This window comes from Botryllus schlosseri, unplaced genomic scaffold, assembly GCF_051294905.1.
Source record: "Botryllus schlosseri isolate E-star unplaced genomic scaffold, Bs_hap1 Bs17a, whole genome shotgun sequence".
NCBI classification, from domain to species: domain Eukaryota; kingdom Metazoa; phylum Chordata; class Ascidiacea; order Stolidobranchia; family Styelidae; genus Botryllus; species Botryllus schlosseri.
Genome location: NW_027648626.1, coordinates 182,679 through 204,049, shown reverse-complemented (window position 1 = coordinate 204,049; position 21,371 = coordinate 182,679). Strand labels below are relative to the sequence as shown.

The window sequence follows — 21,371 nt, the reverse complement described above, 5'->3', positions numbered from 1 at the left end:
GCGGACGTGAACAATGTTCTCTTCAACTATTTGTTAAAGATGTGCTGAAAGCTCCAGGTGCACTGCCAGAAGAATATCAATATTTGGTGGAACCATTGAAGGAAAGATCCCCTGCAGCGGAGTGGTGGAACCGGAATAAAGAAAGATTTCCAATTCTTGCTCTGCCACTAACTATGGTACCAAGTGAAAGCCCACTCAATGTGTTTAGTACTACATGCATCATTTATGAAGACCACAGAAGTTCACTCCCTGGAGAGAGGGGCGAGAAATTATGCTTTGTGAACTGTAATCTGCAACTGCTAGACTGGTGCTATTAATATATTTATTATAGATCATTCCTTTCATGTTCAAGCATGGCAATGGCTGTAAATCTGTTCAAAGAAATACTCTTGAGGTGTTAAATATGTGCCTTGAGCTAGATGCCATATCTTTTGAATATCGGCTGAATATATCGGGGTTATCGGTGAAGGTGCTGGATATCGGTTTTATCGGTATCGGCTCAAAAATCCAATATCGGTCGGGCTCTAAGTACCATAATACCTATAAAATTATTACATTCCGCATTCCTATCACTGGGCGTCTCAACTTTTTCAGCTTCCACTTATTCGTATTTCATAACTTTCCTGCACTTCTGTAGGCTATACATTATACAGGATCCGCGATAACGTCCTTTCTTCCAACTCATAGCACTCAAGATGCTAATTCACTAACATATTCCAACAATGCAATAAATCCTTGCATTCGTGTATTGCAATGCAACCTACTGCCACTCCCGGTTTTTGGAATAGTTAACAGGTGTGTGAATGGGCACTAACGATGACGCATTACGTATCAGAACTCGGCTAAGTAGCCTACACGCTTGGTAGTTCAATGATCCGAGGCATTAGTATGCATATCCCTGCGCCCAATAGTGAAAGCCGGTTCTGTCACAAAACGTGATTGACTGTACACGTGTACAGAGCAATGATCGCCGGTTCGCTGACTTCACAAGACTTCGTGAGGAAATCATTTCCGACCACTGCCTACGCGGTACGCCCTTAAGTCCTTGACGACAGTATATCACACAAAAGCCTGGACAGGACAGACATAATCGTTTCCCTGGTCATATCCGATCCAAACACTCGCAATGCTCTGATAAGGATATCTATATGCACTGCAGCAACACAAACGATACAGCTACTTTTAGAATTTTCTATTGCACATACGACATTCAGACCAGGCATCGCAGGAACGCAATTCTTACAGTCCAAAAGATTCAGCAAAAATTTTACAGGCGGTTCATTCCCAGGCAATATTTTCAAGCACTTGGGGAACAACCCGGAACAAGACTTCCAAGATTCGACATAACCAGAATATCCATTGTGTATACCACATTGTCCACAAGATTTCCATCGCCACCGCCAGTAAAGTGCACATAGTTATTGGTAGATAGGAAATCACAATATAGAATGCATTAAAATTTCTCGACACAGCATAAATATTACCACTAAATTACTCGCTAAACTTGGCGTTGGCGACACAGCTTCGGGGCTGCCCGATTCAGGGCTGTCTATAGCGAGATCGTCCAAATCGGGTAGATTTTGGGCGTCTGCGGTCGAGCCGCTACCGTGATCTCCGTTATTTACAAAAGACAAAAGATTCTCCAACAAATCAGGTTGGGAATTTACAGAGAAACTGTCCGACTACTTGTTATATGAGGTGTCGCCGGCAATCGGGACGTAGAAACAGCTCTGGGATTCTGTGTCAGGCGTTGCCATCGGTGTCTCTGAAGTAGATGAAGGCGCCTCCTTAGTACAAGCGACGGACTCGGACGCCGTGGTGTTATGCCGGATTCTTCCTCCGATTTAGCTTGGTTCACATCTACCAAGGTCTGGATGTTCCCGAGCCCGTTGTCACCGCTCGTGTCGGCTGTTTGAGACACTTGCGCTCGTAAAAGTTCAAGTTCCATTCTGTGATTCTGGAGCGTTCGCACCCTGTCCAGAGTTGGGTTCGGCGGATTCAGATCGGGGATGTAGTACTCTGAGATTACACAGTCATAAGATGATGATGATGGATTGCACCGAAAAGAACAGAATTCAAACAAGAACTACAATTAGAAATTGTGATAAGGTAGGAGATACAGCAATTCCTTCCGAAAACAAAACAATACTTCCTGTCAGTATATTGACATGATACTCTTTTTCAATGCATAGGGAACCGCACAGTCCCAAGTATAAATAGTCTTTCATTCGTTTGCCCAATTGTGACAAAGTGATGTCGAAGACGATTACACTTCCAGTTTCAAGCGATAAAGAATTTATACGGCGGTAATATTTTATATACGAAGCAACTAGAATGCATATTCGTTGTGTAAGTACACAAAAATTTCAATGACGTTGCAATTGGCAAAACCTCGGCACTGACATGACTTAGATACGCATGCTCATAGTGGGAGTTATGTATTATTATTTATTAAATCAAACATTTTCCCTCGTCTCTACATCTACCAGTTCCTGGACACAGAAATTTACCGACCATATCGCGGCTTGGATAAAAAAATCTTATTTTGTGAAGGTGCAAATTATCCAAAAGTCCATTTCGGGATATCACTCAAACATACATTGGTATTTGCAACTGCTCAACCAGTTGCACGCCTCACTTACGATTGTAGCATTGGCATATGCTACGTTATCATATCGAGACAAGATGTATTATTGCTAGAAAATTGACGTGGGAAGTATTGTAAAACCGACTTGCACGACTTCAGCACACTTACCTTCCCAAAATTCCAAACTCTGCGGTGCTACAGACGGCCATATAACGCTATTATTTTTCCTATATAGCGGATTCACATATTTGCCGAATTCGGATGGCGAAAGAATAAAGCTCCATAGCGAGACCGTCTTGCTCTGTAGCTTCGCTCGCAACCTACAAAGAATTTGCGACTTTTATAGTAGGTTACTAGCGACAGGATGCAAAAACTGAATTGTTAGGCTTTTAAATTCCTAAACTACTTCTACCTTTAATAGAAAGTACTCATGCTGGAGATATGTATGAGGAGTTTTATGTGAAGTTGAAGGTAACGAGTTTAGGGTACGAGTGTTAAGTTATGTTTCCAAGTTCGGTAGAACCAATTTATGATGACGGTATAACTTCACTCAGTGGTGAAAATGCAGGAAATGCTATCCTGAATGCTTTCTTTTTGGCGAATCGACACTAGTGTAACAAATTACAAGTCCAACAAGTACAAGTATTTCAAGTTTGAAATATGGCACATTTTGCGGTGGAAAATATCAGTTTGTCAGCAAATATCTGTTATACAGGTATATCGGTACAAAAATCTGATATCAGAAGGTGTCCACTCACTCAAAACATTGGACGGGTTAATAAATATTGATATATCGGTAGGGCTCTACTCCGGACTTGAGTCAACACAATCCACAAAGCAAACGCGCACCAAAACAAAACCGAGCGACGCACCTTTCCTGCACGCTGTTGAAGAGAAACGTCCCGAACTGCGACGAATAGCAGTGGTGGCGCAGATCCACGAGCAGCATCGACGTAAACTCAAACGACAACGGAAACTGCTGTAGCACTTGAAACACGCATTCCAGAAATATCGGAAAAATCGGTCCCTCGCTCCGCTGCTTGTTATTGCTGCCAAAAAAACGCACTCAGCCAGTAGTTGATGGTAGAGTACCTTTAGTTTTTTAAACTTATTTATTTGAGTAGGTTGCATTTATAGACTACTTCCGTTTTCGCCTAGTAGCATGTCAGTTCTGATAGATTTGCATTTAAAAGTGAAATTATCGTAACAACTGTGCCATGTAGCGGCATGCAAACTTGGTCAAAGTAGCCATTGAGCTAAAGTAGAAGTTAGCATCATAAATTAGTCAACCTTCGTTAGTCGCAAAGACGCATCTTATGATTGTCAAAGCGATCACCATTCACCAACAAAGGTATGTGAGCCCTTGCCCCATTCACTTCCCTAAACCGCCCAGTAATTGTCACACACTTCGTTTTCTACTTCTGGCACTTTCGTCTTATCTTGAAAACCATCGTTATGTACTCGTAATTGAGTAGAATTTGTGGCATAGTCCCGAATTCCACCGACGAGACAGCGGTCCAGATTTGACATTCAAATACATGCATAAATCTAAATCCAGAATTCACTCACTATCGTCATGTCGAAGTTCGTATCCCCCTAATGACAGATTTTTTTTTCAAAAGTATCACAAAACTAGTAAATTAATGGAGTTCTTACGTCCAAATTCAAACCCTAATCCAGCCAAAATCTTAAAATTTTGTCATTTCAAATCCAAATCAATGCTCATCTCTGCCTCTTAAGCTTGGCCCTCACCTGTACGGGCCGCGCGACATTCTCTCGCCAAAGGGATGACCGGCCCGCAGCCATTCCTGGTCGATCAGCGTTAGAAATCACCGAATCGTTCTGCACTCCGGATCGAGAATGACTTGAGCCAGCGACGTCACAGTGAGGGTAGAGTCGAAGCCTTCCGAGCCGTGGACCAGAACGGACCATCCATCCCTGAAAAGCAGTAGAAGGTGAAAATGACAACGTACGGAAGCCATAAAAATCAGGTGCGAGGCATGAAAAAATTCAAGAACAGGTTTTTCGCTAAAACAGGGCGAGCCTTGCCTGATACGTATTCGAATTCAGAAAACCATTCGTGGTTTGCGCAAGTCAACGCTTATTATAAATCGAGAATAATTGCAAATTCATCCTTTTCACAGAACTCACACCGTAGCACTGATGTGATAGGCATTTTCGAATGAAATGCTTACACCCAGTTGCATAGCAAAGTCAGGACAGAAGCGTTTTCCGATTGTGACATTACAGTCATGAGTAAAGAATTTATGCCAACCCAAAATTTTCAAATAGCTCTACGCTCGTTCAGATGTTCATTCTAGGCTGTCGCGCCTTCGTTTGCATTATAAGTTCACAGCGAGGTCACCATCACCATCTAATCTTGATTTTGCCGAAAAGAACAGCCAGTTGACAATCAGTCCTAGTGTCAGCCAGAAAGAACTTCTGATTTGGAAAACACATTCATACCACATTCGGAGCAAGGTGCTGCGGTACTAGTGGTTCGTGGACATTATTATGCGCACGTGACACTTCGGAATGCTACATTTGAGCATGCGGGTAAAAGTTAAGTTTTGGTTAAGAACAAGGCTTGATCTGGGGGTAATTTGGGGGTTATAAAGTCATATGCTCCAGTTGCATGTTCAACTGTCGTTTTTCATCGCGTCACCATGCGGAAATGTTGGGTAACCAATACTAGCATATAGAGTGAAACGCGCTGCCAAATGGAGAAGCGTGTTGCCAATTAACGAAAAACGAGTTTCTAATTCACGAGAGTCGTCTGCAAAGCACGCGATCTCTTACTGAGTTGGTCTGCCATTTGCACGCGAGCGAAATTAGGTCGCTAATTACTACAAGCGTGTGGGCGATCCTTGTTGATTCATCGCGTCAACGACAGGCCTTAACAATCGCATACACAGCCGCCATGTGCGCGAGATATAATCGCTTGCGTAATCAGTCGCATCTCCAACAGGACTGGTGCGCGCGACATAACCGTTCGTCTCAGCAATCGGACATCTGTAATTGTAATGGGCCACGTGCGCAAGATGTCGTGTGTCGCTAGCCTAAGCTATCACGTCGCCGACCTCACAGGTTTTGGCGACTATCTATCTAGTTTAGAGACAATGCCGTTAATTGTATTATGATTAGCGATCATTATGTCATGATTGTTCGACAGTGACATCGCAAAACAGAACAACATCGCGTACTAAAACACAACTATTCATGTACTCATGGACTGCGAATGCAGGGTGTGTACTATACACGGGTACAGGCTTTTTCCCAGAATATACACGTCATTTTAAGGGTGCGTATTATACATGGGGGCGCACTATATTCGGAAAATTACGGTAACTGTTTAATCAGACAAATTAGAGCTATATGATAGTAGCCTAGTCTGATTCTTAACTGATTTGTGAAATGTTTGTATACTTCAATTTTAGTTCCAATCTAATTTCTGGTCTTCCTGAAAATGCCACGAAGAACTGTCATTGTACGAGACAACCTTGGTGTACGAACACTTGCCGTTCTCGTGCTTATGATAATGCAATCAATCCGATTTCATAAACTCAATTTACTTTTTGTTGTAATTCTTTCTATTTTGTAATTTAGATAAAATTACAAGATTTTTGGAATTCGGTTATTCTAATTATAATCCGAAATAATCTAAAAGCTTACCAGAATAGGCTAGGGCAGCGGGTTTCGATTTAAGTTTGGGATCTAAGCTACAGGGTGCTTCTAAGATTCGCTAAACTAATTCTAAACTATTGTATCTCTGACGTCAGTATATCTAGTTTAGCGGAGATCACGTGAAACAACATAAATTATGACATCTTCATGGGGAACATTGATTCAATGATTCATGACAGTCATAGGAAGCACATCTCGTTGTGAATTAAGATGTACGCCAGACCGTAAAATCGTTTTGGGGCATGGATGAAAGATTGGCGAGAATATCACCACGTATTTTCTGGTAAAAGAGGTCACCTGTAGCTTGTCCACGTCGGATTTGTGGCTCTGTTCCATCTCGTTCACGTTTCTGCGGTGCTCCTCGTCGATAGAAATTTGAGTCTGACTCAGCTCGGCCTGCGGAAAATATAGTACGAGAGTTTACAAACTTTTTCACGGTCAGAAAAAATAACATCAACCCTCGATGTATATTCATATTATCATTTGAAGAGCTTCCTGGAGGAACAGAACTTCAATAAAAAAATTCAGGTTCATATACCGGTTTATTTCAATATTTAGTCCTGTTTACTATTCAATTGTATACCATATGCCAGCGGTACCCTGCCTTTTTGGATCTCGGAGCCGCATTCAAAACTTCAGAGTACGTATGGAGCCGCATGGAAACACTCGAGTAGGCTACAAAAATTTAAGGTATTTTAGCATTGATAGACGCAGATTGGCGAGTGCTATACATTGAAATAAAGTGTAAATGCATATCATCATTACTACAACATATTATTATGTCGGTATGTGATAGCTCTTCATACATTCCAGCAATTGTTGCACAAGTTTGCGGGAGATTATACGCTGAGTAATAGTAGACTCATTGCAAATTTTTTTTCATTATTTTCATGTTAGCAAAATTGTGTTGTAATTTACTCTTCACAGAGACGATATACAAAGGCCTATAACCCGCAGAACTTGAGATATATCCTTGTGACCTTGTCTGCCGGGAATTCATCCACAGCGGCCTCAAGACATACTAATATTCCTCATTTTAGCATTTATATACTGAAATTGACTATATCTGTTTATAGAAACAAACAACAACTGTCGTCTATCATGTTTTTGTGGCATATTCAGAGGTCAATTGGAGCCGCGGTTGGAAATCACTGATCAACAATGTTCTTTACCAGTTGCTGACAATTACCCCCGATGATCTCAGCCAAAATTGCTCAGGTTTACTTCAATACGAATATATTATTCAACAGCAGGCCATCACCATATTCTCACGCAGGCCAGAGAACATCATTAATTCATGGACTCGTGAATAAGTCATTGCAATCAGAGACTCACTAAAACTCACCAAAACCATAGTCTTCAATTTTCCGTGCCACTGATCCAAACGCTCGTTCATGCGCACCATATGTGGGTCCTTGTGTCTATATGACCCTTCTTTACCCATCTTTGGGTCCTTCAAGTATGTCGAGATAGCGACCGGCTGTCTTGAAATGGGGTCGGATCGGTCCGACGCTGAGGTGGGTGAGGGTGAAAGCATGGGGCCGCGGTACAGGGTCCGGCCTGGAGATGGCATCGGTCTGGGTGTGTGCTCTTCTGAATTAAGCAGACAAAAATCAGACCCAATTAAAAGACAGAATGAATTGTGGAGCATCGTTGAGTATGCATAGTAGGGGTGTTCGAAAATGACTTTTTTCCCCAAATTGTACTGGCTACTTGATGAAATTGTTAGGTTACCTAATTTAGGCCTACACACCAAATTTGGTTCAATTCCAGCCAGTAGCCGCATCGCTACAGGAGAAGAAAGTTTCTATTTATTGGATAAAAATAAATAAACAAAAACTTCAAAATTTTCTGTTCACCCCATGAAAGGGTTAGGTTGTCTATAGAAATGATGTTCACCAAATTTGTTTAATTCCAACCAGTGGAAGCGGAGTTATTGCCGTCGAAAAATTTGGATTATCAATAAAATAGTATTTACGGTGACCAACTCTTCAGATACCGGAAATGCTATTTTATTCAAATCCAAATATTTCGACGGCAATAACTTCGCTTCCGCTGGTTGGAATTGAACCAAATTTGGTGAACATCGTTTCTATAGACAACCCAAGCCTTTCATGGGGTGAACAGAAAATTTTGAAATTGTTGTCAATTCATTTTGATATAATAAATAGGAGCTTTCTTCTCCTGTAGCAATGCGGCTACTGGCTGGAATTGAACCACATTTGGTGTGTAGGCCTAAATTAGGTAACCTAACAATTTTATCAAGTAGCCAGTACAATTTGAGAAAAGAAGTCATTTTTGAACACCCCTAATGCGTAGGTTGCCTCATTTTGAATTGGCGAGTGTTAATTGAGTGAATATTCAGCAACGGGGCAGAGAAAAAAGAGGTTGGGGGCTTTCCTTTGCCACCGGTCGTTCAAACATGAATACCCTCAACCTGAACTATGCATTATATATATAAAGTATGCCTACCGTGCAAAGATAGGGTAATACTGAAATGCCACTCAGGCTGACATCTCGATTGTTATAATTCATCACAAGTACCGTACATTCAAAACGAACTGCAATCGAATGCTAAAAAACAAGCCATTCTCACCACATCCTACTATAAGACACAAAACAGGAACATTAATTTTGTGTTACTGAACAGTATTTAACGAAGTGTCACCACGTCGGAGTTTTGGCACTTGCATAAAAAACAACCGACGCCAGCCACAAAAACTTCAAAAATCAATGTCATGATCGATCCAATTCTAGAAATCTCAACAGTTCACGTTTGAATATCGTTACCTGGCCGCCAATTCTCCGTCTGCCTTCTAGCTGTCTCTGGCTCTTCGCTACCGACAGCGCTGTCTTCCTCTATGTGTGTCGAACGAGTGGTTACCGTTGAGCCAGCTGTGTACGAAAATAGTATCGTAAAATAACACACAAACACTGTCGATTACCAGACAGGCTCCAAGTAATCACAGTTTGGTATGGTACTCAAGTAGTATGAAAGTAAAGCTGTACATTTCTACTGCTTTACAACAAATACAAGGAGAGATTTGCAAAATATGTCAAACTACTTCAAGCGGGAGTAGATATGAAGGGCCTGGCATGTACTCAAGTAGTTTCAAGAAGTACATATGGTCGAATGTGGCTACTCGCAAAATATTCTATAAAATTAAGATCCTGGTCATTCATGGTAACTTCACCAATAAATAATATCATTGCTTTGTGGGTGGGCGTTGAATATAGTGTGAAATTGACCAAGATATTAATCTTATCTATCTCGTCTCAGATCGACTCAGCGAAATATTGCTTAGAAATTTGGTGGAGGCTATTTAAAACAATCTCGCTTGCAGTCACAACATGGAAACATATCCCAAAAGTACTTTATGCTATTTAAAATTCAAATTATAAAGAGTCCAAAGTATATAGAGCGAGTAGCCTGCTTTTTCCAGAAACCAGGGTTGCAACTAAGTCACAAGGTCGCGAGTCACAAGCCAATCTCGCTTTTCTAGTTTTGACTCGAGTCAAGTCGAGTCCCTCCAATTCACCTCCGAGTCAAGTCCGAGTCCAAGTTCGCTACTAGAGGGTCAAGTTCGAGTCATAGTGTTTTGACTCGAGCCCAAGTCAATATGCTTACTGATCAGTTTCAGTTCAATGCGGTTCAGCAAACTTTTTCAACTCTGCTTAAGTGATATAGAATGGCTCGCGTTCATAATATCATAATTTTCTTCAGTCTCAACAGTTTCTGGCCCTATTTTCCAAGTATCAGGACCGATAGACGTAATACCAATCATGTGGTGACCTTACTATTCTTCGAAGTTACAATGAAATGGCTGTCTTGGACGTCCTAGTGTCAAATCATGCACAATGACTCGAAAGCATTCGAAAAATTGACTCAAGTCAAGTCAAGTACTTTCTTGTGCATCCCGAAAAAGTACAAGTATTTTGTTACTGCCCACTTCTTTCAAGGACGCAATACAATACTCACTGGAATATTCTCCGATAGTGGTCAACGGCTATTGGTCAACACCAGATAATCGAAGTTGCGGCAAGATAGTAGACTCCGTAGCGACTGTACTTGGGTTCCATTTCGGAGTCACAATTGCATACTTTATGAGCTCGTCATACTCTTCCTGTAAAATGAATTAGACGAGAAATCATTGCAATGTTAAGTTTCATGACAATAATGTAGGATCTGGTCTTCACTGAGAGAGAAACCAGTTCAAACACTGACTTGGACAACTAGATAATTAAGCTAATTAACGCAAAAGCGGATAAAGTAATTCTAATCTTATTTGAGAAAAGTTTCTACGCCCTAATTTCAATTCGAATGTCTGCTCTTCTTGAAAACACTACCAGAGAACTGTATGGTGCAGAACGAGTTTGACACAATTCCAACCCTTAGAAGCAAAGTTATTTCAGTTTTTCATTCATAATTCTGGGTTTTCACACCGTCAATGCTATACTTGCAAATTTAAAACTATAAAATGCAATAACTCCGCTTTTAGCCATTGGAATTGAGCAAAAATTGTTATGCAACATTCTTCTCTTGGCAACTCCAGTAATCCTGATTCTAATCTGATTTCGACAATCTGAGTCATATTTAAGATAATTGCGCATATTTTAGTAAATATAGGCCTACATGACATACAGTCTGTCCGACAGACCACAGATATAGGAGTGGAGTGAAATTGGCTATATTTATGTCCGAAATGACATCATATACATTGGTGACAAATGACAACATCCACATATTTTGATGATTGCGAGATTTTTCGATTTTCTGGTATAGGGTTATGTATATAAATATGAGGTGGGTTTGGTTAAGTCGAGCTTTTGGATTCATTTGCATGTGTTATGTTATCATTGGGTAACGGTTATGTCAGGAGTAGTGTTATAATGTTGAGTCAGAGGTTAGTTTCGGGGTTAGGGTAGAGGTTAACCCAAACCAAACCTGGCCTGGCTTAATATGTCCTCTTCCCAACCTCTGAAGTAAATCAAACCCAATTCCATCACTAGAATCCATTTAAACGACTATTCCAACCCTATACACAAGTCCAGCGTCACCTCCCAATTAGAAATCCACCCATACTATACATTGCATAGCTGCTATTATGCAGACCGTGTCAGTGAACCTTGTGCGATGCCAGTATACCACTGCTCCAACAGTGTTTATGATTATTCTAATCATTCATTAGTCAATTTGGTTGATACGACACGGTTGGCAAGCAAATGAACAATAATCTGTTCGCTGATGCTTATTATACCAAATTAGTCCACACGCCATTACAAAAAGCGAAACATATCCCACCTGCAGCTCAGTTGAGACGGAGCTTCCCCTCGATGTCTCTGACGGCAAATTGGGTAATTCCTCCCTTTCTTCACTCATCGTCGACATTTTTTTGATTACAATTTACGGAGACACGGATTTTCACACAAAACAAAACGACTCGATGTTTGCAATGAAATGATTTAAATGGCGTACCGGTTGTCACGCTTCACTAAGCTAACATATGGCTCTCGGTACCCGAACCAAATAACAGTATCTTGTGTGAACCGTGGATGAGACACATCATTCATGCAGTATCTAGTGTCATTATGCAATGTTCCGCGCGTCTTGCAATGCGGTACAACGTACAATCGTTTTCCGTGGGGTTGACGGACAATATTTACCACAAAATACCCAAGATATGAAGACATTCTTAAAAGCTTATCACAGGAAATGTAATCTGTAGCTGTGAATCGTTGATGCTTTTTTAAATGGATGTATTAATCACGTTGGTGACGATGCTCTTAGTCTCTACGGAGACAGGCCTATATATACACTATGTATGTAGCTCACTCGTGTATCTCTCCAACAACTCAATCCACAGAGATTTCCCTGACGCAACCTCAGTCCTAGTATCAAACTTTTGTCCTTTCACAAGCATCTTGCACTTGAATTAGAGGCTCTTACCTACTAACAACCGTCATTGTTTAATGTTTATACAAGTTTTCAGACAAAAGCACAGATAAAAGTCGAAATGTACACACATCAAAATTGTAACAGACAAACGGTACAGTGCAGATTCACATAAATCAATGATATCACACAACTATCCGGACATTTAGTTGAAAATTCAATAAATGAAAGCAGGTATCATGCGAAACACACTTCACCCAGCTTGTACGGGCTGGTCGATACCCTTGCTACTCCTTATACAGCAAAAGTTGTAATAACCGGAAAATATGTGCCTGTAACAATCCTATTGCACAGGAAATCAAAGAAAAACACCAGCCAAACAAATAGCATCGCTCGCTCCCACATAAAGGGCGCCATTTGGACTGCGAGCTAAGTGCGGAAAATTACGCAAAGCTGGAGTTACCGTATTTTGGGAATCTGAAAAGAGGACACTTTTTAAAGATCACCGGACTTACAGTATAGGGGTAAAATCCCGAAAAAAATTGGTAAATTTATTGGGAGTTTGTAGTTGGTTGACTAAAAAAAAGGTCATTTTTCCGACTCGACTCCAGAAATACACACTTTGATTGAATTCGTCGTTGGAGTCAACTCCCGAAAGGCCCGCCGTAACGTTACTTGAGTACTGATTTCCTATATCGCCGTTGAATTTTAACATAAATTTAACCAAAATTTTCTAAAAAGAGGACATTTGGGCATCCTCCGTTGACACTTTCAAAACTGTCAAAAAAGAGGACGTATGGTACCCCTACGTAACGCGGACTTGGACGATTTAACGTTCAATCATCGAGAGCAAGCCTTCGCTGGTACACAACGTTTCGAAATTCACAGGACTAATTCTCCACCACGGTTAAGGTAAAATTACGCCTCCGGTCATAATACTGATTCTTGGCAGAGGGAGTACTTTTACGCTTCAACAGTATTCAAGCGGTTTTTTTTTTTACAGACAGTCTGTAACTCGAAAATGCCGTGCAAATCATCAAGGATTACATATCTTACAAACAAAATCGAATTTACACACAAAGAAATGCATCCGAAGGCCTGAATTTAGCCCATTTTTCAAGCCGTTTCATCGTACTGCTGTTCTGCGTCGGCCCGCAACACTAACGCCTGCACGGTGCGGGTCAGGTCACCCGCGCACTGGTTGAAAATGTCCCTGTTCAAGTCAAGGTCGTGAAAGCCCATCTCGTAGAGTTGGTCGAGAGGGCCCAACTCAACCTCCTGATAGCGCCTGGTCTGGAAGCTCGGGGGCGGCGTGTGGAATATTTCGTGGTCCTGATCGTCGGATGACCCGGGGCCGTCTGCGGAAACTGCTCCGTCCTGGAAAGGAACAATGCAATTGATAAAAATATCGTTGGCGCTCGAGTAAAGTCAACCAGAGAGGCAAAATCGAATACCTCTGTGGACAATTATTCAAAATTCTTTATTTTTAAAATATGAAACTGACGATATCGATGGTAATTTTTTGACATGAGAAAAAATTTCATACTTCGGATTTCAAAAAATGCAAATCTGACGATATTCTTGTTATTTTTCTCTTCTCCAGAGTGTGAAAAACATTTCAAATTTCAAAAAACACGAAACTTACGATATCGAGGGTAAGTTTTAGATTTGGAAAATTTCAAAATTGAAAATTGCAAAATTAATTCATACTTCAAACTTCAGAAAATGCGAATCTGATGATGTTCAGGATATATTTTTTTTTTTAAATATGAAAAATATTCAGGTAACCTTTTACAAAATGGTGAGAAACTTGATATTTAAGAAAATGCGAAACTTACGGTTTCAAGACTCGGTATTCTGGGCAGACGCAATCTCTCCTGCGTCTGTCTGTCGTCCTGTATACTATGACTCGGAGACGCCACCGCAAATGGCTCGGTCGGAAACACCCCTGCAAACTCCAAGGTCGGCTGACTAGCCCCGGCGGTGCCCCGAGGGGCTGGAACTGGTTTTTCACCTGACGACGGGTCGCTATCGACGACAGACTGTGGTACTGGAATCGGGTTTCGAGCCCAACCTTGTTCAAAAGGCGGGAACGGCGGGGCAGTGGTTGAATTCGGGATTCGGTACGGGGCGTCGACATTCAACACAGAATTCGGGACTGGTTTCGGTTCTTGCGCATAAAGCACGATTTTAGCCGGCGACGCGGATGACATTTGGTTCATCGGGACTTTTGGTTTTGTGGCGGGGCACTCCACGGGATGGTCCGGGTTGGCCAAAAACTCGTCAAATTCTTTATGAATACGTTCGGTCAGCGATTCATTATCGACAGACTGAGGGGTGACACCCCCGCTCGATGGCGGACCGGTTGTGTCTGGGTTGGGTGGTATTACGATGTGTGGGGCGGTCGATTTCGGGAGGGTCTCCGTTTCGGGGAGGGACGCATTCTCGGGGCGGGTCACGGACCCAGGTTGAGATTCTTCGTTTTGCGGCGAGGCTACGTCTTTTTCTTGCCCCGCCGCGGAGTCTACGCTTGCGTCTGAATTAAAAAAATTGAATTTGTAAAATAAAATTATTAAAAAAATTTTAAATTTAAAAAAATATTGAATCTGCCCATCTCTGACACTAGCCGGATTTGGATAACTAAGTAATTCTAGTTGTCTAATTAGCGTAATTGGAGTGAAATGTTTGTGTGCTCTAATTCTTTCAATCTAATTTGTGAAATTTCCTATGATCCAATTATAATTTATATCAATTTATCGGTTTCCCTCAAATAGCTACACGAAAACCGTATATTGACTAACAAGCCAAGCTTGCTGTACAGACATTCGCCAGTCTCACGCTTATGAGTATGATTTCCTGTTTGATATGAATTGGAACTCGATTATTATTGTAATTCTTACCAATTAGACATTTAATTCAATTATCATGTTTTGCGAATTCACTAATTCTGATACTGAAAAAAATGTGTAGCTATCATTCCAATCCTAATTTGAATACTGCTGAAAATATTCTAGTTGTCAAACCTTCTTCGGTGTACTGCGACTCGTTGAGAGGCTTGTTCACGTCGAAGCAATCCGGCAGTGGTACGACCACAAATGACATCATAGAGGGCGGCTCCTCCTCCAAGGCGTAGTCCACGCTTTGCAGATCTTCGGAGCTGGCCCTCTCCGGTTCGGCCACTTCAGATCCACTATCTTCTGGCTGTAATAATAATCGACAGTTAAGCCCTAAGTCAATTGGTTGACAAGGAAATTATTCATCTATTTATAAATGAACAGATAGCGCAGAACAAGAAGTCATTGAAGAAGAAGTCATTAAAATATTCGGGGCAACGACCACAATTGCTGCTGTCGAACGTTCTTCCTCCATTCTTGGCAAGCTACTCAGGAAGGTCAGACACTTTCTACCCGAGAATGTAGGAAAGTATCTTTCGTTGCACTACAACAAATTTGTATTATTTCTACTATCATACGTGATGTGACTACTGGAATTCTTCATAGGGCAAGATTTGGGTAGAATGAAGTTTTTTTCATGTAAAAATATGTCAAAAAAGTTTTTCCAGGTCAAACCATTTCGTAAGGACAGACAGTTCCAACCAGATATGAAGATAACTAGTACAATTCTTATATTATGTGGGAAAACACCTGATTTACATACACAAGGTCAAAAAATGTCAAAAGTTGGATTTGAATAATCGCCTAGTTATATGAAGCTGTTTAAACGTAGCCTACAACTCATTTCGGATAAGTTGTATGTGAAAGAGACTTTTGAATAAGCGCCGTTAAATTCGCTTCACCATTACGCTATCATATTTAACCACACCTGTTGACAGCACAAGACACAAAATCCCACTTCAAATTTTGTATGGCAAATTCTACCGGAAACAAGCATACCGTTGAATTTAATTTCAATAGAATAATACAAACCTCATCTTCGGCGTCGCTTTCCTCGTCGGAACTGAAAGAATGCGTGTGCGGCTCCGTGAAGTTCTCAATATCGTTCTGTCAATAAAACGCACGCATTGTTACCGTCATAATTGCATGCGTCTACAGGGCAAACATATTCTATCCACGTCGGTTCATTACTTCATTCATGGAACTACTTCTACTTGGGTAAAGTATCAAGTGGTCAGTAATGCAGTAGTTCTATACTCGAGTACGTATTACTTACTTGCACTACTCAAGCGTTTATGTTAGATGATTATTTCTACTTCAATTAAAACACATTTTTAGCTGAAACCATTCAACTTTGACACTTTGGATTTTGGTAAATGGAAGGCAGTTTCGGGATGATTCCATCACATGTGTGAATGAAATTGTCAAAACGACCGGACAAAATAGCACCCATATCGTGGTGAACAATACATTTCTGAACATTGCATCTATTTGTGTTAGTCGCCAAGATGATTCACACAATTCCAATCAACTGTTAACAGTATGCGACCCTTCCGACAAATCTAAATGCGTCTTTACGACCGCGAAAAGCTACAAACGGGTTAACGGCTGACCTCGACTTCTTCCTGCGTCTGATCGACTTCGTTCTCTAAAGTCTTCGGCTCCTCCTCGGTATCGGACGGCGCGGCTACAATCAAAGGCCTCTCCGACAAAGGGCTTTGATCTGTCACAATTTAAAATAACAGAACTTCACAGAGGAAATCTTACAACAAAGTATTTACAGAGTAGAATATTCCTGTTGTAGTTTCCAGAGATGTTCAGTAACGAAGGTTTTCAAGACATGTCAAAACTGTACGTTGTGGTGGCAGAAAATGAAAGGCCTGAAAACTGCCAGTGGGGTAAAAGCCTCTGATTCCACTACTAATTGTTATGATCAATGCCGAGTAACGAAAGATAACTTATTCGAGTACTAAAATGATACGCTCCTAGCAACTAAGAGCTGATTTATCAACGAGAAGTATGCTTTCGATACTAGGCCTATTGTCCGTTGTGGAAGCCTTGAAACCTCAATTGCTTGTATCACGGCATACGAAACAGTGGTTCCCAACCTTTTTCGACTCGACGCCCCCTCATCAAGCGCTACAAATATTTATCACCATTTCTTTCTAGTTCAGGATTAAATTAAATTGGAAAGTTTTTGCGAATTCAGTAATTCTAATTTTAATTTAATTTGGAAAAATAAGTGTGGCTACAATTTCAATTCTAGAACAATTTGGAAATGCCGACCAATATTTTGTTGTTCAACTGTCTGCATGTCGCCGCAGTGGAATCAAAGTAGCTTATGTCCAGTTTTCAAATTTTAAAGGTCCATTTTTAAAACTTGAAAAAAATCAACTTTTTGAAAATTTTTAATGTTTTTTCGGTCATAACTTGGCCGTATTTATGTCTGTCTTGGTTTTTCAAAGTTAGTCGGGGCAAATATATAGCTGATAGAAGATGAAAACATCACGTAAAATTAATTTGATCAAAATGTGTCAAATAAACATGAGCCACTTTGATTCCACTGCGACAATATGATTGAACTTTTTACTATTTAGATATAGATACATAAACTATCAAATGGGAGATATAGGTATAGTGTACATGTAATTTTTAGTATAATAAATAGGTGGGACAATTGAGGTTATCGGACGGTTTGAGTCAGCCTCTAATTTCTTTTGTGTTTCAAGATTGACACCAATGGAACTATAAAGTCTCGATACTGATCTATGAAACTATATTGCAATCTTCTATAGGACTATATAATATTTGGAGTCACTGCCACTATTCAGCGCCAACTTACCAATCCGAGTATGTCCCCCCATTGCATGTGTGTCGGAATTTGAAACGCCGTCGGTTCCATGACATCGTCATCAATATCCATGGCCTCATTGTGATGCACATAAAGGTTGTAACACCTCGCCATGTCGTCGTCGTAACTTTTACTTTGGTTTGAATTAAGACTGTTCACCAGGCTACCGAAAAAACTAGACATCTGCTATTTTAGCTATGATACGTAGGCTGTGCTTAAGAATGGAATTGTTTCAGTAAGTGTATAATAACATTCAAAAAGATTTGCTGCACAATTCAATATGTTGTTCAACGTCATGACTCGAGTCGCTATTTTCCGTTCACTCGACTTGACTTATTTGCTTAAAAATGACTCGACTCGAGTCAATTTGTATATCGACTCGACTTGTACTTGTAGCCTACTTCAAAAATAACATTCATTTCAAATTTTACTGGCTCCTTGATGAAATAGTTGGGCTGCCTTTAAGCTATAAAAGAAATGCTGCACATTATAGTGCAGTAGACAATTTTGGATTTGAAAAAATAGGCCTATTTACGGTCTACGGTTGAAAATTCTTTGATTATATTCATTATAGACCTAACTACCCTAAACACTAATTTTTCAAATATGGCTGATGACAGCTCCACTTATCTTCACTCAACAAATGAAGAGGGTGGACATCTTATTTTGATTTCAAAGACGATTATAAGTTGTATTGACACCATAAGACCACAGACCATTGCAGCAGTTCCTTGATTAGCAAAATTCATAATAAAACAAGACATCACAAATCAAATGCATCAAAAAATTGCTTCAAAATGCTAGGTTTTCAAGACCACAGACCGTTTTTTATTAGCAAAATTAGTCTTGGAAACGAGACAAAAAAACTGATGCATCAAAAATTGTCTCAATAAGATCAATATGTCTTAAAAGATGCGTTTTTATACATTGGCTTATTGGTCTAATCTCAAGACCAAATAATTATGATTTGTGACAATTCAATCAATACGGTCTTAAAAAGCTAAATCAGTCTCAATTTTAAGACCTCACTTCATCAGATCAGTAAGACTGAATATGACTTGAGACCAAGTATGAATATGACATCAAGACCTAAACTGCAAGTTATGTTTTGTAGTGTATACCAGAGTACACGCTGATTTTAAGGACTACTCCAAGTCCAATGGAGACCTTTCTAGCTTTGCACTGTGTCGCAATCAATATTAAGTGAAATTGAAAAGAAATTGAAGAGCTCAACTGAACGAACCACGAACGAAACAAGCCACTCCGTTTCTAATTGACACCCGATACTTTGCTACCGCATATTATACTATGTTGAATGTTGATGCATATTCTAAAAACCCAGGTAATCCAAAGAATGTTTACCCGCATCGCGGCATCTCGAGAGATATAGCAAACCAATGATGATCCTCTTCTAGATCGATTCAGCCATCATGTGATATTTTTGTTCTTGACGTAATCGAATCACGTGACGTAAACAAAGTCATCAAATCGTTCGGGTCGGTGAACCCAAAGTCACTCAACTACAAAACATCAAGTTGTGCAACATTTCTCGCTCCATGAAAATACGTTCGGACGACTTGTCATAGTTGAGTGACTTTGGGTGAACCAGTGAATGAAAGATAGAGAGAGAGAGAGAGAGAGAGAGAGAGAGAGAAAGAAAGAGAGAGAGAGCTTGAGAGATAGAGATGAACAAGATTGCTAATCAAAATCATCATTACCATCCTCCATCTCAGTTGTCGGCAAAGTTGTGGTCCGCAAGTAATTTAATACAGGCCGCTAAGACAACACTATAGCGTGGCATTAGAATGGGTAAAATCTTATTTGAAAGATAGAATCATAGCAATTTACAACGTAGCTGGCATGGAGACTCCGCTTTGAGAACTAGCGATGTTGTGACCGACAGCACTACTAGCGGATAGGTAACATACTCATTACTAGAGCCCGACCGATTATCGGCTCGCCGATAATATCGAGTCGATATCACACTTGGAAAGAAATATCGGTATCGGCCATTGGAGGTAAAAAAATATCGGCCATTTTCGTGACGTCACAACAAGGTGGTAGGGAGCCAGAGAAGATGTGAGGTCTTCACTGCATGTCGGTAAATTATAAAAATAAATGGCCAAGCGGCATAGTGCATGCATGCCAGTAGCCCTATGTGAGAAATATACTTTCACCGTTATGCCCCAGTGACTTCGTGGGAATCCCCCTGCAATGATAGAATACCGAAGACAGAAAGCAGCTGGATGGATTTAATGCTGGACTGACCCTCTGATGATGGAGAGAAGTGTAGCGTCGAAACAATTTTCTGTAAATAGTGCTGGTGGTGTCTGTGTAAGAAGCTCACAAGCCAAGGCAACAAAGCAAAAAATACCAGTAATATATGAAGTCATCTGACTGAGGCCTGAGCGGCCACCATGATGGGGAATATGCGAGACTAGTAGAGTGCAAGAAAATCAAGCAAAAGTGGAGCAGAGCCAACAATTCATACGAAAATATTTGATTCCATGATGACATGGGCCGATGCTGTTAAAAGAGCGTCAAATATTGATCAATTGATTGCTGAAATGCTGGTCATGGTCAAGGCCCAAGGGAATGGGTGGAGCAGTAGCGGACGTGAACAATGTTCTCTTCAACTATTTGTTAAAGATGTGCTGAAAGCTCCAGGTGCACTGCCAGAAGAATATCAATATTTGGTGGAACCATTGAAGGAAAGATCCCCTGCAGCGGAGTGGTGGAACCGGAATAAAGAAAGATTTCCAATTCTTGCTCTGCCACTAACTATGGTACCAAGTGAAAGCCCACTCAATGTGTTTAGTACTACATGCATCATTTATGAAGACCACAGAAGTTCACTCCCTGGAGAGAGGGGCGAGAAATTATGCTTTGTGAACTGTAATCTGCAACTGCTAGACTGGTGCTATTAATATATTTATTATAGATCATTCCTTTCATGTTCAAGCATGGCAATGGCTGTAAATCTGTTCAAAGAAATACTCTTGAGGTGTTAAATATGTGCCTTGAGCTAGATGCCATATCTTTTGAATATCGGCTGAATATATCGGGGTTATCGGTGAAGGTGCTGGATATCGGTTTTATCGGTATCGGCTCAAAAATCCAATATCGGTCGGGCTCTAAGTACCATAATACCTATAAAATTATTACATTCCGCATTCCTATCACTGGGCGTCTCAACTTTTTCAGCTTCCACTTATTCGTATTTCATAACTTTCCTGCACTTCTGTAGGCTATACATTATACAGGATCCGCGATAACGTCCTTTCTTCCAACTCATAGCACTCAAGATGCTAATTCACTAACATATTCCAACAATGCAATAAATCCTTGCATTCGTGTATTGCAATGCAACCTACTGCCACTCCCGGTTTTTGGAATAGTTAACAGGTGTGTGAATGGGCACTAACGATGACGCATTACGTATCAGAACTCGGCTAAGTAGCC

General features: G+C 40.6%; 3 protein-coding genes across 3 annotated transcripts; all 3 read right to left on the bottom strand.

Annotated features, from left to right (window-relative positions):
* Positions 1-1,318: 1,318 nt before the first annotated feature.
* LOC145459728 (myotubularin-related protein 9-like) lies at positions 1,319-4,841 on the bottom strand. Its single transcript, XM_080338280.1, has 5 exons — positions 4,783-4,841; positions 4,421-4,525; positions 3,460-3,636; positions 2,756-2,907; positions 1,319-2,019 (listed from the first exon to the last, which is right to left on the bottom strand). Exons 1-5 carry the CDS (start codon positions 4,839-4,841, stop codon positions 1,664-1,666), a joined length of 849 nt encoding a protein of 282 aa, XP_080194406.1. The 3' UTR covers positions 1,319-1,663.
* Positions 4,842-6,289: 1,448 nt separating this feature from the next.
* On the bottom strand, positions 6,290-11,733 carry LOC145459777 (uncharacterized). Its single transcript, XM_080338325.1, has 5 exons — positions 11,574-11,733; positions 10,251-10,395; positions 9,062-9,166; positions 7,617-7,864; positions 6,290-6,667 (listed from the first exon to the last, which is right to left on the bottom strand). The coding sequence occupies exons 4-5, from the start codon at positions 7,842-7,844 to the stop codon at positions 6,434-6,436; spliced, it is 462 nt and encodes a 153-aa protein (XP_080194451.1). The 5' UTR covers positions 7,845-7,864; positions 9,062-9,166; positions 10,251-10,395; positions 11,574-11,733; the 3' UTR covers positions 6,290-6,433.
* A 481-nt stretch (positions 11,734-12,214) lies between these two features.
* Positions 12,215-19,637, bottom strand: LOC145459727 (uncharacterized). The gene is made up of 6 exons (XM_080338279.1): positions 19,628-19,637; positions 16,672-16,781; positions 16,091-16,165; positions 15,188-15,365; positions 14,003-14,700; positions 12,215-13,541 (listed from the first exon to the last, which is right to left on the bottom strand). The coding sequence occupies exons 1-6, from the start codon at positions 19,635-19,637 to the stop codon at positions 13,281-13,283; spliced, it is 1,332 nt and encodes a 443-aa protein (XP_080194405.1). The 3' UTR covers positions 12,215-13,280.
* Positions 19,638-21,371: the final 1,734 nt, after the last annotated feature.

What these genes read in the sequence shown, in the direction of transcription:
- LOC145459728 (XM_080338280.1), bottom strand. Translation starts at nt 4,841, where the DNA reads ATGACTGTAATGTCACAATCGGAAAACGCTTCTGTCCTGACTTTGCTA. An exon ending in ACTTTGCTATGCAACTGGGT is followed by an intron (nt 4,526 to 4,782) that starts GTAAGCATTTCA and finishes ACTGCTTTTCAG; the next exon opens with GGATGGATGGTCCGTTCTGG. An exon ending in TTCAACAGCGTGCAGGAAAG is followed by an intron (nt 2,908 to 3,459) that starts GTGCGTCGCTCG and finishes AATTCTTTGTAG; the next exon opens with GTTGCGAGCGAAGCTACAGA.
- LOC145459777 (XM_080338325.1), bottom strand. Translation starts at nt 7,844, where the DNA reads ATGCCATCTCCAGGCCGGACCCTGTACCGCGGCCCCATGCTTTCACCC. An exon ending in AATTGAAGACTATGGTTTTG is followed by an intron (nt 6,668 to 7,616) that starts GTGAGTTTTAGT and finishes TATTTTCCGCAG; the next exon opens with GCCGAGCTGAGTCAGACTCA.
- LOC145459727 (XM_080338279.1), bottom strand. An exon ending in AGACGCAGGAAGAAGTCGAG is followed by an intron (nt 16,166 to 16,671) that starts GTCAGCCGTTAA and finishes TTTTATTGACAG; the next exon opens with AACGATATTGAGAACTTCAC. An exon ending in GAATACCGAGTCTTGAAACC is followed by an intron (nt 13,542 to 14,002) that starts GTAAGTTTCGCA and finishes GTTCCTTTCCAG; the next exon opens with GACGGAGCAGTTTCCGCAGA.